Source organism: Bos grunniens, chromosome 13 (assembly GCF_055505025.1).
Source record: "Bos grunniens cultivar Pamir isolate PY7600 chromosome 13, Bosgru_T2T1.0, whole genome shotgun sequence".
NCBI lineage: Eukaryota > Metazoa > Chordata > Mammalia > Artiodactyla > Bovidae > Bos > Bos grunniens.
This window is the reverse complement of record NC_141177.1, coordinates 17,838,303-17,853,170: the sequence shown is the minus strand read 5'-3', so window position 1 is coordinate 17,853,170 and position 14,868 is coordinate 17,838,303. Positions and strand designations below refer to the sequence as shown.

Genomic DNA, 14,868 nt, shown 5'->3' with positions numbered 1-14,868 from the left:
AGAGGTCTTTTCAGGTGGCTATGGGAATTGAGAGCAAAAGGTGGCAAACAACCCGGGGATGCGACACTGCAGTGGGTTGTGAAGGATGAGTAGGCGTTGGCCAAGAGGAAGAACGGAGGAGGGGGCTCTCCAGGCCGAGGGAGGCTTGTGTGCAAGGATGCAGCATGGAAAGAACAAGCAGTGTTTGTTCATGGAGCATTTTGGTAGGCAGGGGGCTGGGAGCCAGGCCGTGGGAGCTGCGGCTGGTGCAGGGCCACTGGGAGACCCACGGGGGAAAAGGCAAGGTCCTGGGGTTGCTGGAAGCTCAGGCAGGCTTCGCCAGTGTCACAGGCTGGCCTGCAGTGACCTGTGGGGCCAGGCACATGTTCTCCCAGGTGTTCTGACGATGATGCCAGGAGGAGGGGAGGGGTCCACAGTAGTGTGAGATTAGACTAAAAGCTCTGAACTTCCACTGAGACTTCTGAGAAGCTAAGAGTCTGGAGGATGCTGCACCTTGGCCCCTCAACTGTCTGGAGCCTGAGGGCAGGAACCACAATTTAGCAGGCCTGACTCGGAGAAGATGCTTTTAAGCATTTCTCAGCTGACAGAACACACAGAGGTGAGCCCCTCAGGGGGGAAGTGTGTACGGTTCATCAATCTCTTATGCTCAACAGAGTATCAACACACAGGAGGACAGTAGAAAGGTAAGAGGGTGGTGCTCGTGGGGCCTGGTCCTGGCGCTGACCTCTAGCACAGTCCTAGGACCTCCAGAAGCCCTTCGAGCCCCTTCACAGACCAAGATTTTCAGCCTGACTCAGACCCTGCCATGGTTCCCTAAAACACAAGGTACGCCAGAGGGACTCTTAGGAAGATGTAGGGGCCTCGTCCCCTCCTGACTCCAGGCCCCGAATTGTATTCTTAGGAGCGCAGTGCCCCAGGACTTCCTCCTTGGTCCATCCACAGACTCAAAGCCCCTGTAGAATTTCCCTCCCAGAGGTACATCCACACCTTGGGCCAAAGAAAATCTGGTCTCACCCACTCAGTCGACAGTTAATTACCATTATAGATGACAAGATGCATTATGCAAACATGAAAAACACTGTCTCTCATTACTTGATTTTGGGTTCCCTAGACTGGAACTTTGTTTCCAAACTTAAAAGAACAGGAGAACCGGCCGGAGAGCTTGTGACGGAAGCAGATTTCTGACCTCTGTGCCCCACAGTCTTATTTGGCAGGTCTGTGGTGGGGCCCAGGAACACACTGGCAAGATGTTTCCCTGACGATTCCTGTACACTCGAGTCTCAGAACCACCATCCTATGGCGTCACTTGGGCCCCTACAGCTTTAGTGTCAAACTTTTTTTTGACCACAAACCACAATACGAAATTTTACATTGTGACCCAGGACACCGTTAAAATGACTGAAAACAAAAGTTTGATGAAGTAGTATTTTCCCCAACCCCAGTGAGGCACCCTAATGTTTCAGCTGTATTTCACTTTAAACACTCACCAGTCCAGATTCACCAGCTTAATGGGTCTCAACCTTGGCTGCACATCAGAATCACCCAGGGGTGGGGGTGGGGGGCTTTTATAGCTTCCAGGGCCCAGGCCACACCCCTGACCAATTAAATCAGTAACTCTGGGGGTGGAGGGCAGGCATCAGTACTTTATAAATCTCCCCCAGATGATTCCAATACATAGCCAAGGTCTAGATCAGTCCTGACTCTGCGATCCCCCGGACTGCAGCCCACCAGGCTCCTCTGTCCGTGGGATTTTCCAGGCAAGAATACTGGAGTGGGTTACTGTTTCCTACTCCAGGAGATCTTCCTGATCCAGGGATTGAACCTACGTCTCTTGCACCTCCTGCATTTACAGGCATGTTCTTTTCCACCGAGCCACCTGGGAAGCCCATTAAGGTCTAGATCTTAAAGTGTGGTCCCCAGACTAGCAGCAGCAATTATCAACTGTGAACTTGTTGGACAGGCAAACTCTGAGGCCTCAACTTACCAAATCAGAACTGCCTGGACCAGGTCTTTGGTCTAATAAACCCTCCAGGTGATTCTGATGGCCACCCAGGTTTGAGACCCACTGGTCTATAACCACCGACTTAACCTGATTTCTTGACCCACAAATGGGTCGTGACCCATTTTCTTGACACGCATTCTCCAAAAGGAAGCCCCAGATGAGAGATCAAAAATTAGTATTGGGAAACTGCTACCTTTCCTGTAGAACTGGCAATTTTCTTTCTTTTTTGATGAGAGCTGCCTTCTGTACTAATCCCTTCTGGCGTTGCTGTGGGAAACCTTAGAGTCAAATCTAACCTTAATCCCAACAGTTTTGTGGCTCCTTAGAGATCTTACGGATCCTTTACACCTTAAACTTATACAGTGCTGGATATCAGTTATGTCTCAATAAAACCAGAAGGAAAAAAAAAAGACTCTCTGGATTCTTATCTGCTTTCTCCTTTATTTCTCCACTGGTTCCTCCTGTATATATACCTTCTTAGAAAGGGGGCAGAGTGGCAGTAAGTTCCGGTCACTATGCTCTTGGGGTTCAACCAGGCCAGAGAAGGAGCGGGGGTGGGGCAGCTGAGCACTGGAGCACTTCCTGTGGCTTCTCAAGCTCACTGGGGCCTGGTCTGCAGCACCCCTGCCCCCAACAGCACCGCTATGGTTTCCTGTTTGTAGCTACCGCACTTGAGCCAGCCCCCGACCCTGGTCAGCCTACTGGTGTGTGTGAGGGGGTGATGCTGGTACTTTCGGGAAACAGCAGAAGGGGCTGAGGAGAGGTGGAGTGGGGAGGGGGCTCCCGAAGAAAGGAAAGGAGAGGCAAAGATGTGCTGGAAGGAGCCCCAGGAGGGAGACTTGAGTAGAGAACTGAGTACGCCCCTGACAATGCATCAAAGTTAGTTCAGTTCAGGGGAAGCACAGAAAGCCCATCCTACAGAGCCTCTCCCCAGTCCATCCCTGAGGTTGCAATGAATCACCATTATCATGATAGGTGGGCCTCTCTTGGGGGTCTGAAGTAAGATGAACCTCAGCTGGGTTTGAATGCCAGCTCTGCACTTAGTATCTGTGTCTCCCTAGGCAAATCGTTTCTCTTCTCTAAAAGTCTCAGTTTTCTCATCTGTAAAATGGGAACATTGGAAGTACAACCCTGCCCCTGCAACAGGGCTGTGTGAAGGCAATTAAAGGGCCTAACATAAACATGAACGCTGTTCCTCTCTGTCCCTGCTGTAAGGGACGCCTGGCTGCAGTTCAGAGAGTAAGCAAGGGCATCAGAGACAGACTTCACTTCATGTTTTGTTTGCAAAGGCCCTGAACCTGGGGTGGGAGAGGCCCCATTTGGATGTGCAGTGTGACAGGTCTCCATCCCTCTGTGGGCTTCTGTTTCCCCATCTGCACAACAAAGAGAGGAGGGTCATGAGGTGACTCTTGGTGGGTTCTCTGGCTCCAACTGGCTAATGACCCAAAGCACAGAGACCTTGTCAACTTGTCAACATTTTGCCAAGAGATCAGGATCCTATTGTGTCTTGGGGAAGGAGAAATCATTGCTGGTCAAGGCAGGGAATGACTGCACTCTCCTATGACTATATGGTAAGTCCTGGTTGCCAAAGCGTTGGCTGAGCCTGGATCCCTTCTGTGGGCAATTCATACCCATTTTTGGAAATGCAGGTCATTGCCTCGTTTTTTTTTTTTTTAATATTTTCATTTATTTATATGGCTGCACCGGGTCCGAGATGCAGCACTTGGGATCTCTAGTTGTGGCATGTGGAAACTAGTTCCCCAACCAGGGGTCAAACCCCGGGCCCCCTGCATTTGGAGCCACCAGGGGACTCCCCTTTCCCCGTTGTTGATGGGTTCTCAAGGCCGCAGCCTGTGGTCAGTTAGTCAGGCCGCCCAACTCTGAGGCCAGTCTCCAGCCCTCCACATCTGGGCTCCTACCGCTACCCCCGAGTCACATCACACCTGGCTCTTGGCACAACAGGGACGGACCCAGGGTGGCACTGAGCTTACCCACCTCTCCTGGTCTGGCTCTCCCGGATGAGGAAGGCCCCTCCGTGGTTCCCAGGCAGCAGCAGCAGTTCCTCAGCTTTCTCCCGGCTCAGGCCCTCATACAGCCACCTGGGGGTGGGGAGAGACGGTCGGGGGTCAGCCTGGGGGTGGGTGGGCCAAGACCCTACTGGAGCCTCTCCTGCCTCTGTGGACCTCCAATTCCAACTGTCCCATGGAGAGTTGGCCTCGGGGTCTCTCAGGCCCCGCCGCTGTGTCCTGGTCCTGGCTCCAGGGCCCTCAGAGGACAGTCTCACGGGGTCAGCCCCAGTCTTCTCTGACTGGAGACCTCATTCCCAAATGGCCAGGGTCTGGGGGCAGGTTAGGTGATCCCAGATCCTCTCCTGTCACCCGCCCAGTTCCCCCAGTACCCGTACGCCATTCACTCACATTTCTAAGCCTTCACCTCTCTAAGAATTGTTCTTTTTTTTTAAGTTTAGTGAATATTTTATTTGAAGTTTAAAGTTTAACTATGTAGTCAAACGGTGTGCAGGTGAACATTTACTCATTATCACTGAAATCTCACTTCGATTGGAGATTATTTGTGGGTCAAAAGTTTGGAACTATAATGTTCAAGACAGTCTAAAATTTTGAGAAAAAAAATTACATAGTCCACAGATCTTCATATGTGCTTCCAATGCTGGGATTCTTGATAATTCTGGGCCCACATCTTCCTTCCTCTCTTCATTTATCCTCACCCATATATGTCCACGAGGGACTCCATTGCCATGGAAAGTTCAAGGAAGTTTTGTAGGAATTTTTTGGCATACTAGTCCATCTGCTTCACACTGTCCCCAGAGTCATTCCTGGGTTGTTGCTGTTGTTCAGGGGCTAAGTCGTGTCCAACTCTTTGTGACCCCATGGACTGTAACCCACCAGACTCCTCTGTCCTCCACTATCTCCAGAGTTTGCTCAAATTCATGTCCACTGAGTTGGTGATGCTATCTAACCATCTCATCCTCTGCCGCCCCCTTCTGTTTTTGCCTTCAATCTTTCCCAGCATCAGCCAGGGCGGGCCCAAGCAAAGCCTTAAGAAGCCAATTTGATGGAAATGGCTGTCATTCCGTGAAATTCCACAGTCTAAGCCAGAGTCAGGGTTGAGTTGATCCCAAGTAAATAAGAAGCTGTGATTTTCTTGGTGCCAGCAGCAAACTTAGCCTAATTTTATAGCAAATAAAACACATCCTTTCATAAAGAGGCTGCAAATGAAGTCGTGGCCAGAAAGGGGACTGACTCTCAGAGGTAGTCAGTGTTTCCTCGGTTTAAACTTCAGTGTCAGCTATGGGCACAAAACTCTGCCCAGCAGGCCCAGGCCACAGAGAGACACGCAGGCCACGTGGGCTTCACCCTGCCTCTGTGTGAACTGATTCTATGAGGGGTTCTCATGTCTCAGGATCAGAGCCAGGCATCCCGTGAGCTTCAGAAAGTGAGGCCGCCCCTGAGTTCTAAGTTTGCCTCAGAACTGAAGAGTGGCTGTCACAGCGCACTCAGTGATACATTCCTGGCTCCAGGTTATTCACTGCCTTTCTCTCTCGACACAGAATTTGCTAAGGAGTCAGTCTGTCCCTTACTCTTGGCGAGAGATGGCTCGCACTTCGTAAGAGACCATGTGTGCCCAAGTCCAATCCTCCCAAGTAAATGCCTTTTGGAAAGGCCACCCAAGGAGACTCCCTGGGCACACTGATGCTCAGCATTCTCCACCACCAGATTCTTGTGTGTGCGTGTGTGTTAGTCGCTTCAGTTGTGTCTGACTCTTTGTGACCCCATGGACTGCAGCCCGCCAGGCTCCTCTGTCCATGGGATCCTCCAGGCAAGTATACTGGAGTGGGTTGCTGTGCCCTCCTCACCAAATTCTTGGCCACCCTCTAAGGACCAGGCGCCACATCTCCATGAGGCCTTCGTGAGCCCCCTCCCCTGGGCTCCCAAGCCTCACAAGCTGACCTGAGAGAGTCAGTTGTCAGCCCCTCTGAAGGACAGGGTCCTGGCCTGATTGGCCTCTGACGCCAGCTCTGCTCAGATAAGACTGGGCTTGTGGGAGGAGACAGCAGGAAGCCCCTGAGGCAGGGCCTGGGATGGGGACTCACCCATGGGCGATTCTGGCCACGTGGATGCTGGGTATGCTGTACTCTCTGCCTGAGACGTCCGACAGCACCGTCCACCAGTCTCCATCCCTGGAGAGAGAAGGACGAGGGGGCCCCCTTCTCAGAAGGGCCAAGCCCTGGGAAGTGCCCCTGGGGGACTCACGGGGACCCCCCAGGCTGGTTCCTGTGGCCACCTGTCCCACCTGAGTGTCCCAGGCTTCCTTGCACCAGCCGGTCCAGGTATCTCCTGGGCAGCAGGTGGTCTGATTCAGGGCCCCTCCCCACTGCTTCTCCCTGCAGGAGTGTCAAGCTGTAGACACTCCACCTGTGTGAGCTCAGCACCAAAGGCCACGCTCTTTTCTCCTGGAAGAGGCCCCTCCACCCCTGAGTGCATCTTCAGGGACTGGGGGAAGGGACAGGGCATCCAACCCACCGCCCTCGGAAGGACTTACTCCGAGATGATGGTCAACGGCTCGCCCAGTCTCAGCGACAGCTCTGCCTGCTCGCCCACTGGGAAACTGCCCAGGGCCACGGCCTTGGCCCGGCTCCTCTCTGGAGGGAGGGACAGAGGTGGTCACCCTTGGGCCAGAATGTGAGTTCCGGTGGAGGTTGGGTTCTTCCATCAGTCCTCCCACAGGCACCCGGGGTGGCATGTCTGCTGGGCTCCCAAGGGGTGCCTGGATCTGATGCTTTTCCACAGGGCTGTGTAGAGCCCAGGGCACCCAGACATCTCCTGGGCCCCTCAGGGAAAGGACTGGCGTGGCAAAGGGAGTGGGGCTCCTGACTACAATCCCCTTTTTTTTTTTTTGACTGTGCAGGGTCTTTGTGGCAGCGCATGGGCCCTTCGTTGCTGTGCACAGGCTTTCTTGAGTTGCAGTGAGTAGGGGCTACTCTCTAGCTAGTTGCAGTGATTGGGCTTCTTGCGGCAGTGGGTGGAGGATGGGCTCCAGAGTGCGTGGGCTCAGCGGTCGAGGCGCATAAGCTTAGTTGCCCTGTAGCATGTGGGATCTTAGTTCCCAGACCTGGGATAGAACCCATGTCCCCCTCACTGGCAGGCAGATTCTTAACCACTGGACCACCAGGGAAGTCCCTGCTGCTGCTAAGTCGCTTCAGTCGTGTCCGACTTTGTGCGACCCCACAGATGGCAGCCCACCAGGCCCCGCCGTCCCTGGGATTCTCCAGGCAAGAATACTGGAGTGGGTTGCCATTTCCTTCTCCAATGCATGAAAGGGAAAAGTCAAAGTGAAGTCGCTCAGTCGTGTCCAACTCTTAGCGACCTCATGAATTGCAGCCTACCAGGCTCCTCCGTCCATGGGATTTTCCAGGCAAGAGTACTGGAGTGGGGTGCCATTGCCTTCTCCAAGGGAAGTCCCTACAACCCCATTTTTACACAGATCATCACAGGAGATTTTGATAGCTAACTGACAGTTCTAAGCAGGTATTAGCCTAGATTTCTGAGCTCAGCTTCTGAAAGGCACTGATGAGGTGGTTACCAGATGGACCAGCTTTGAGGGGCTTGGAGGGGGACATGGTGGGTGAGGGTTCCTGGAGGGGCCCAGGACATCACCCATCTGGAAGGGTGCTGTAACTCTGGAGTGCCTGCACATGGGCAGAGTGGTTCTCTCGTGACTTTTGTCCTGAGCAACAGGGGCAAGTCTGCGCTGCCCCCTCAGAAGTGCAGCCCCAGGCCCACTGTGACAGGCCTGGCCCAGAGCAGGTGCCCAGCAGGAACGCGTGGCTCTGTCAAGTGTCTTAGTCACACACCTGCCATATCTTGCTGAGCACCTGCGGTATGCATCGTCTCTGTTCAGCCCCATGACACAGCAAAGCAACTGAGGCTCCGCAGGGCGCTTTGCCGGGAGTCCTTCTCCACCCGTGGGGCACTGCTCCTGGGCCCAGGGAGGGTGGACTGGCCTGCACAGCACATCTCTGAAAGGCCCAGACTGCCTGGGAGGCTGACGTTCAAAGAGGGAGTCACAGAGACAGAGGATGCCAAGCCACCCCCACCCCTACCCCACGCCACGCCACCAGGACTGGTCCTGAGAACACAGGGGCCTTGAGGCCTAATCTTGAGGTTGGAGAGCAGGAGGCAAGCAGCTACCTTTAGCACAGGATGCTCATCCCCTCACCCCACTGGGCACCAGCCTGTCCCGTCTAACTAGACCTCCTAATGCCTGTCCAGGCCCACTTTTACTGAAAAATCCCATCCTACTGAGCACCCTTCACCCACACCCCAGTGGCCCCCTCCCCTTCCTCCTCATCCCATCTCAGTAGGGGCCTCTGAATCAAGCTATGGGAAGCAGTCAGGGCCAGAAAGAAAGGTTTATGTAACCCACAGATGCTCCTCAGGGCCTGAGAGGCTTCTGTGAGGCCCTCTAGACAGAGCTGGGGCCCCAGGAAGTGAGGGAGGGACAGAAGAGGACAGACAAGGACCCAGGGGATGGAGCGGGGCAGACACAGAGCTGGACTCTTTATGGGGGCTGAGGGCCTCCGGGACATGGACAGAGTGAGACTGAGATTCTGGAAATGGACCGGTTCCTGCATATTCTCCCAGACCCACATGGAGATCCCCTTGTTGACCCCAGACTAGAGTCCTCAGACCCTGGGGCCTGGCCATCCCACGGGGCAGGGGAATGCCTGATGCTCGAATACACGGTGCGAGTAAGTCTGGGGAGGGTGTCCTGTGACAAGAATGGAAGCAGGTGGCCAGAAGGGCCCCTCTCCCTTCTGGAAGCCCTGGCTTTGCATCCTCAGGAGCCACTGAGTTGCACATGCTGCCCCCTGACGGGTCCCCTCCAGTGGCTGAGTCATCTTCATTCTTCACTCCTTGGATTAGATGAAATGTCCCCTCCCTGACGAGCCCCTCAGCCCACACTCTGAATCAGAGACCCTTAAAACTGTCACTAAAATCTAACACAATTGTAATTGATGGTTGCTTTAGCTCCTGTCTCAGGGGCTATGCCTGCCTTGTTCACAGCTGTGGCCCGTCCTTCCCCTGGAGACCCTGGGAGAGGGGGGTACCCAGTTCCCCTCTGTTCCCACAGGCAGGGAGGGCCCCAGGACACCTGCTGGGGGTCACCCCTCTCAGCTGCCTCGCCGTGAGTCAGAGCTACCTTGAGGGCACTGCCTGTGGCTTGATTCAGAGGAAATAAGGTGGAGGTCTGTGTGGTTTCCACATCTCTTCCTGCAGGGCCCCACACTCTGGGTGTACAGTGAGTGGCAAAGAGGAGGCAGCTGCCTGCCCACCAGGTGTCTGCAGGGTCCAGGTGTCGATAACACCTGGATCTGGGATCTGGGGGAGGCTGGTATTAAAGAAGGGAGGATACTGGGCCTTCCCTGGGGGTCTAGTGGTTAGGACTACTGACTTCTACTGCAGGGGGCATGGGTTTGATCTGTGGTCGGGGAACTAAATCCTGCAGGCTGTGCGGTGTGGCCAGAAAGAAAACAAATAATAAAAAAAAAAAAGAAAGGAGGATATTGGGGATGGGGGCAGAGAAGTGGAAAGGACGCCCCCGCCAATGTAGAGGACTCTTCAGATTGGGGGCAACACCTGCCAAACCCAGACATCCAGACTGTGGCTCTGCACTCTCCCACTTCTGTTTACCTGTGTGGCTATGTCCTTCCTCCTAAAAGTGCTGATGGTTTACAGTAATCTTGTTATCTGTGATGGTTACTTTTGTGTGTCAGAGTGGCTAGCCCACAGTACTCAGATATTGGGTCAAATACTAGTCTAGAGGCTGCCATGCTGCTGTTTTTTAGAGGAGATTAACATTTAAGTCAGTTGTTGTTCAGAACTTGTGTCCAGCTCTTTGCAACACTGAGGACTGCAGCACGCCGGGCCTCTTTGTCCTCCCTGGAGTTTGCTCAGCTTCATGTCCATCGAGTCAGTGATACTATCTAACCATCTCATCCTCTACCACCCCGTTCTCCCTTGCTTTCAATCTTTCCCAGCATCAGGGTCTTTTCCAATGATTTAAATCAGTAGGGTTTGAATTACCCTCCACTTTGTGAGTGGATCTTCTCCAGTCAGTTGAAGACTGAGAGAAAAAGGCTGATGTCCTTCGAAGAAGAAAGAATCCTGTCTCCAGGCTCCACTCTGGAATTCAGCAGCATCAGCTCCTCCCTGGTCTCCAGCCTGCTGACCTGCCTTGCAGACTTCAGACTGGCCACTCCACAACGGCGTGGGCCAATTTCTTAAATTCTCTCTTACACACGTGTGCACACACATACCCTACTAGTTCTCTTTCTCTCTGGAGGCTGCTGACAAATGCATTATCAAAACCCCAAATCAGAAAGTGATGTTAGAAAGGATTTGTGGGCTGTTTTAGGGAACAAGAAAAAACTGGGGCTATAGTTCTAACCTCAAAGTATTAGATACTGCAGGATATTTTGATGGCCTAATCATCTTAATCATCTGACTCATTGGAAAAGACCCTTATGCCGGGAAAGTCTTAAGGCGGGAGGAGAAGGGGACGACAGAGGATGGGACGGCTGGATGGCATCACCGACTCGATGGACATGAGTTTGAGCAAGCTCTGGGAGTTGGTGATGGACAGGGAAGCCTGGCATGCTGCAGTCCATGGGGTTGCAGAGTCGGACACGACTAAGCAACTGAACTGAACTGAATCATCATAAAAACAGACATTTTTAGTCAGGACTGCCTTAGAAAACCACAGTGATAGGTTTAGCCTATGCCTTGTATGAATTCATTTTTCCAGGCATCATAGCTCTATTTTGCTTCAAGTATTTCATAGCACCTCTCAGGATAACAGCATCACCATCCAGCAGAACTTTCTGTGCTGATGGAAATGTTCTATAATTGTGTTGTCCAATAAGGTAGCTACTAGCTACATACGGCTGGTGAGCACTTAAAATAAATAAGGCTGGTGTGACTGAGGAGCTGAATCTTTGATTTTCATTAATTTCAGTCTAAACTGAAATAGCAACATAAGGTTAGTGGCTGTGGTAATGGACGGTGCAGCTTTGGAGAGCAGCGGAAGTGGGCTGGTCTGAGAGCTGCAGCTCAGTCTCTGGATAAGCTGAGTTGGGAGGAGGGAAGCCTTGGGAGACGCCTGGGGCCCATCACACCCTCCAGTTCGCTCGGGTCACCCTCTCACATATTCTAGTTTATCTGGGTTAATGTTCTGACCATTAATATGTACGCTCCGCGAGAGCAGGGACCCTGGCTGTGGGGTTCATGGGGAGGCGAACGCTCGAAGCTGTGTTTATACTTAAAGCTGTGTCGGAGTGGCTGGTCAGGAAGGCCCTGGCTGTCCCGGGGCCCATGGCCTACCTGCTTGCATGGGCTCAGGATTCTGGCCTTGCACACAGGGGCTGAAGCTTGGGCTTGGAAGGGCTTTCCCCCTGCTGGGCTGACTTCCCATCGTTCCTCAGAAGAACACTCAGGAGCACATCGCCAAGAGAAATCTGAAAGAGATGCTGTGATGGGGACGCACCATGGCTCCCCGAGCCTGGTGCCCAGACCCCCGCCTCCTCCTGCTCCTGCCCACCCCTCCTCCACCCCGCCCTGCCCCAGCTCAGCCCTGCTGACCTCCTGGCCGACACAAGGGAACGAGATCCCTCCCGTCAGCACCAGGCTCCAGCCCCTCCCCACCAGCCTCTGAAGGCTTTCTGCAAACCAGACCTTGTTTTCTTTTCATCCCATCTTTTCTATGCTGCAGCCATGCTCCATTCAATGTTTCTGGGCCTTTCCCTGTGTGAAGTCCCCTCCCACTGGCCGGAAGACCCTTTTCCCATTTCCGGCCTGTCTGTATCCCACCCTCCCCAGGAAGTTTTCCCTGAATCCCCCAGCCCTAGCTGCTCATTTCCATGGTTCCTCAGAACCACTGCCTGACCTGGGATCACATTCTGTCACCTGGGGGGCAAGGGCCAATGACAGGACAGAGTTCATTCATCCCAGGCACACCGGGACCCATGGCTGGGTGGGCAAGGGGGATCTGAGGGGACTTGGGAGCTGGCGCGTCTCGTGAGCTAAGGTGACACCGAGCACAGTGACCAGTGTCACAGGGCAGAGTAGGGTGCCTGGGAGGCCGTATGACACAGTGGTGACTTGCAAGTCTGTACAGGATTGGCTGTCGAACCATTTCCCTCTCTTTGCCTCCATTTCCTCGTTTGAAAAAGGGGATAACGACACCCGCCATACGGGCCTGAGAGATAACGCGTGTGAAGAGGCTGGCCGGTGCCTGCTTTTCCTTTCTCACACCCTGAATGTCACTTCACCAGAGGCTGTTTCTGGGGACCTTCCCTTGTGTCCCTCTTGGCTCCCTGTTGTGCTCTTCCCAATTTTTAATTATTCATGTGCTGGGGTGCTTGTTTAACCAGTCACGATTCCATAGCATGCTATGAACAAGGACCTCTCTGTTTGCCCAATTCCTCGGCATTTTCACCCAACGATGGCACTTGATGAACATTACCTAAATGGATGGAGTGATTACAAGCTCTTTGGATAGGTGTTTTATCCTTGTTTGTTATTGCTTAATCTCTAAGCTGTGCCCAACTCTTGCAACCCCATGGGCTGTAGCCCGCCAGGCTCCCTTGTCCATGGGATTCTCCAGGCAAAAACACTGGGGTGGATAGCCATTTCCTTCTCCAGGGGATCTTGCCCATTATCTTTAGAATAATTTAAATTCTCAGGTTTCCATGGTAATGCTGATTTTTTCAAACAATATATTATTAAGACGCTGCAGGAAGGTGGTTTCATTCTTTGAGACAGTTTCAGTCTTTTCCTTACAGACAGGACACGATTACACCAGTGTGGGGACATGGCAGTCTCCATCCTGCCTTTGAACATCTCCCTACCCCTGGGTGAGGACAGCTGCTCGCCATGATCATGGAGGGGCTCCCGTGGCCTCACCAGCCATCCTGTCTGAGGAGTAAAGGTCCTGCCTTAGAGGTTAGAACATCTATCTGTGAAACCATCTGCCATCTCCTGCCATCAACACGGGGAAAACAGGATCTGTTTGCTCTCCCTCCTTGGGTAGCTCAGGCCCACCCTTAGGGGATGGCTCCTGGCAGCCACTTCCTGCTCAGACTTGGAAATCCTGAAACCTTGGCAGCCCGAGCTGGTGCTGCTGCCTCCTGGGGTCTCTGCTTCCCTCAAGGTCAAGGCAGCTTTTCATGGTCAGGTTTTCAACAGTCCTGCTGGTCCCAGCCTTTCCTTCCCTTGGGTATGAGGCACAGACATGGGTCCAGAAAACCCCTGGGACAGATCATGCCTGGCTAGCGCGAGGGCTTAATTCAGACCAACCAAACTCAAGCTGTGTGACCTCAGGCAAAGCACGCGACTTTCCTGAGTCTCATGTGTGAATCTGGGAATAATACTGACACCTCGGGCTGTGAGAAGCTGAGCAGCCTGGCAGGGAGAGTGTGCTCAGTGAAGGTTGCTTTCTTCTCTTTGAGCAAGACAAAGTCACCACAGTTACCAACCACACTAAACCCAGAGGCTTCTTCCCGCTGCAGGTAGAGGTGGGGGCTGGGCCGCAGGAGAACCCTGCACTCAGGCTGCCAGCCCCCAGCACTCTGCCAGCTCCCTTCACCAGGTCAGGTCAAGGTCGGGAAGACGTCTGGGGGCAAAATGAAGACCGGGGGTGGGCAGACCTAGGAAGAGGAGGTGGTATTGGCCCAAACTTAAAGAGAAGAATCTAATAATAACTGTGTAAGTATCTGAACAACTTACTCATGTTAGGCACTTTGCAGGGGCCCAGGCATGGGCGGAAGAGTTAAAGACAGCTGAGGTCAGCACACCCACCGCCCACATTGTTTTGATCATCGCACTTGACCTTTTGAGAGATCCCAGGGTTTGAATACCATTCCAAACAATGACCAGGGCCCAGAGAAAGTGACCTCGCGCTCTGTTGGTAGCTGGTTATTGCAGACCTGGGTCTACAATCTGAGTCTTCTGTGTGTTTGTGCTTCTGAAAATAATTTCTCAGTGGTGGAGGTAAGTCACGGATTTGGATTGAGCTAAAGGGAGAACCCCTGCCCTCCCTTTTAGCTGAGAAAGATCAGCTGAAGACCTTTTTGAGAGGAACTGTAGACTCCAGAACTGAATGTGCCTTCAGAGGTTATAATCTAGACTCCTCGTATCCACTGACACCATATGGCTATCGCTCAGAGAGGGTCCCCAAGTCACACAGCAAGTTGGGAACTGAGATGAGACCAGAATGGGCGTGAAAAGCAGCTGGAGGGAACAGCAAAGGGGAAGAGGAGGACCCTCAGAAGCCGTTTCTCACAGCCTCAGCAGAACCAACTGCCCTTCCCGTTGAGCTTATTTCCCAACTGTATAGCCCACTCCCAGTCTTGAGGGGACCATCCTTCCTCACAGTCCCAAGGCCATCAGAAAACAAAATCAAGCGTACTTACTGGTTTCCTGTCATCAGAGTCTTGGGATGGGGGACCAGCTAAGACGCATGTTTTAGCTGAAGAGGTTGGAGCTGTCAGTGGGGTGTAAAGTCTTCTAGAAGTCTGCCAATGTCCTTAGTTCTAGGCCACCCAGAAACCTCTTGGCCTGAGAGAGTCTTCAGGGAGCTTTGGGGAGCTCGGCATCTGCCCGTGGTAGTGGTCTGTACCCCAGGGATGGGACAGGACCCCCGTGCTCCTCAGAGACCTCTGACTAGGTGGCCCTGTCAAGTACAGCCAGGCGGGGAAGCAGGACCCACATCTCTGAGCTCTGCTGCAGGGTTCTTAGGGCTCCCGGCTCACATCTGCAGGCTCTGTGGTTCTCACAACCACCCGTTTC

The 14,868-nt window shown here is 53.2% G+C and overlaps 1 protein-coding gene across 5 annotated transcripts in view; it reads right to left on the bottom strand.

Moving 5' to 3' along the window:
• SLA2 (Src like adaptor 2) overlaps positions 1-14,868 on the bottom strand; it is a 27,450-nt gene extending 12,582 nt beyond the window's left edge. For 2 of the 5 annotated variants that reach the window (XM_086332012.1, XM_086332013.1), the window contains exons 1-5: positions 14,493-14,863; positions 11,404-11,537; positions 6,563-6,662; positions 6,114-6,200; positions 3,998-4,101 (exon numbers count right to left, since the gene is read on the bottom strand). In XM_086332012.1, coding sequence (XP_086188138.1) covers positions 3,998-4,101; positions 6,114-6,200; positions 6,563-6,662; positions 11,404-11,494 — 382 coding nt within the window. In that variant the 5' untranslated portion in view covers positions 11,495-11,537; positions 14,493-14,863. Of the gene's footprint in view, positions 1-2,423; positions 3,376-3,997; positions 4,102-6,113; positions 6,201-6,562; positions 6,663-11,403; positions 11,538-11,754; positions 11,777-14,492 lie in introns of those variants that run through there. The other 3 variants (XM_086332014.1, XM_086332010.1, XM_086332011.1) reach the window with 3 other exon arrangements.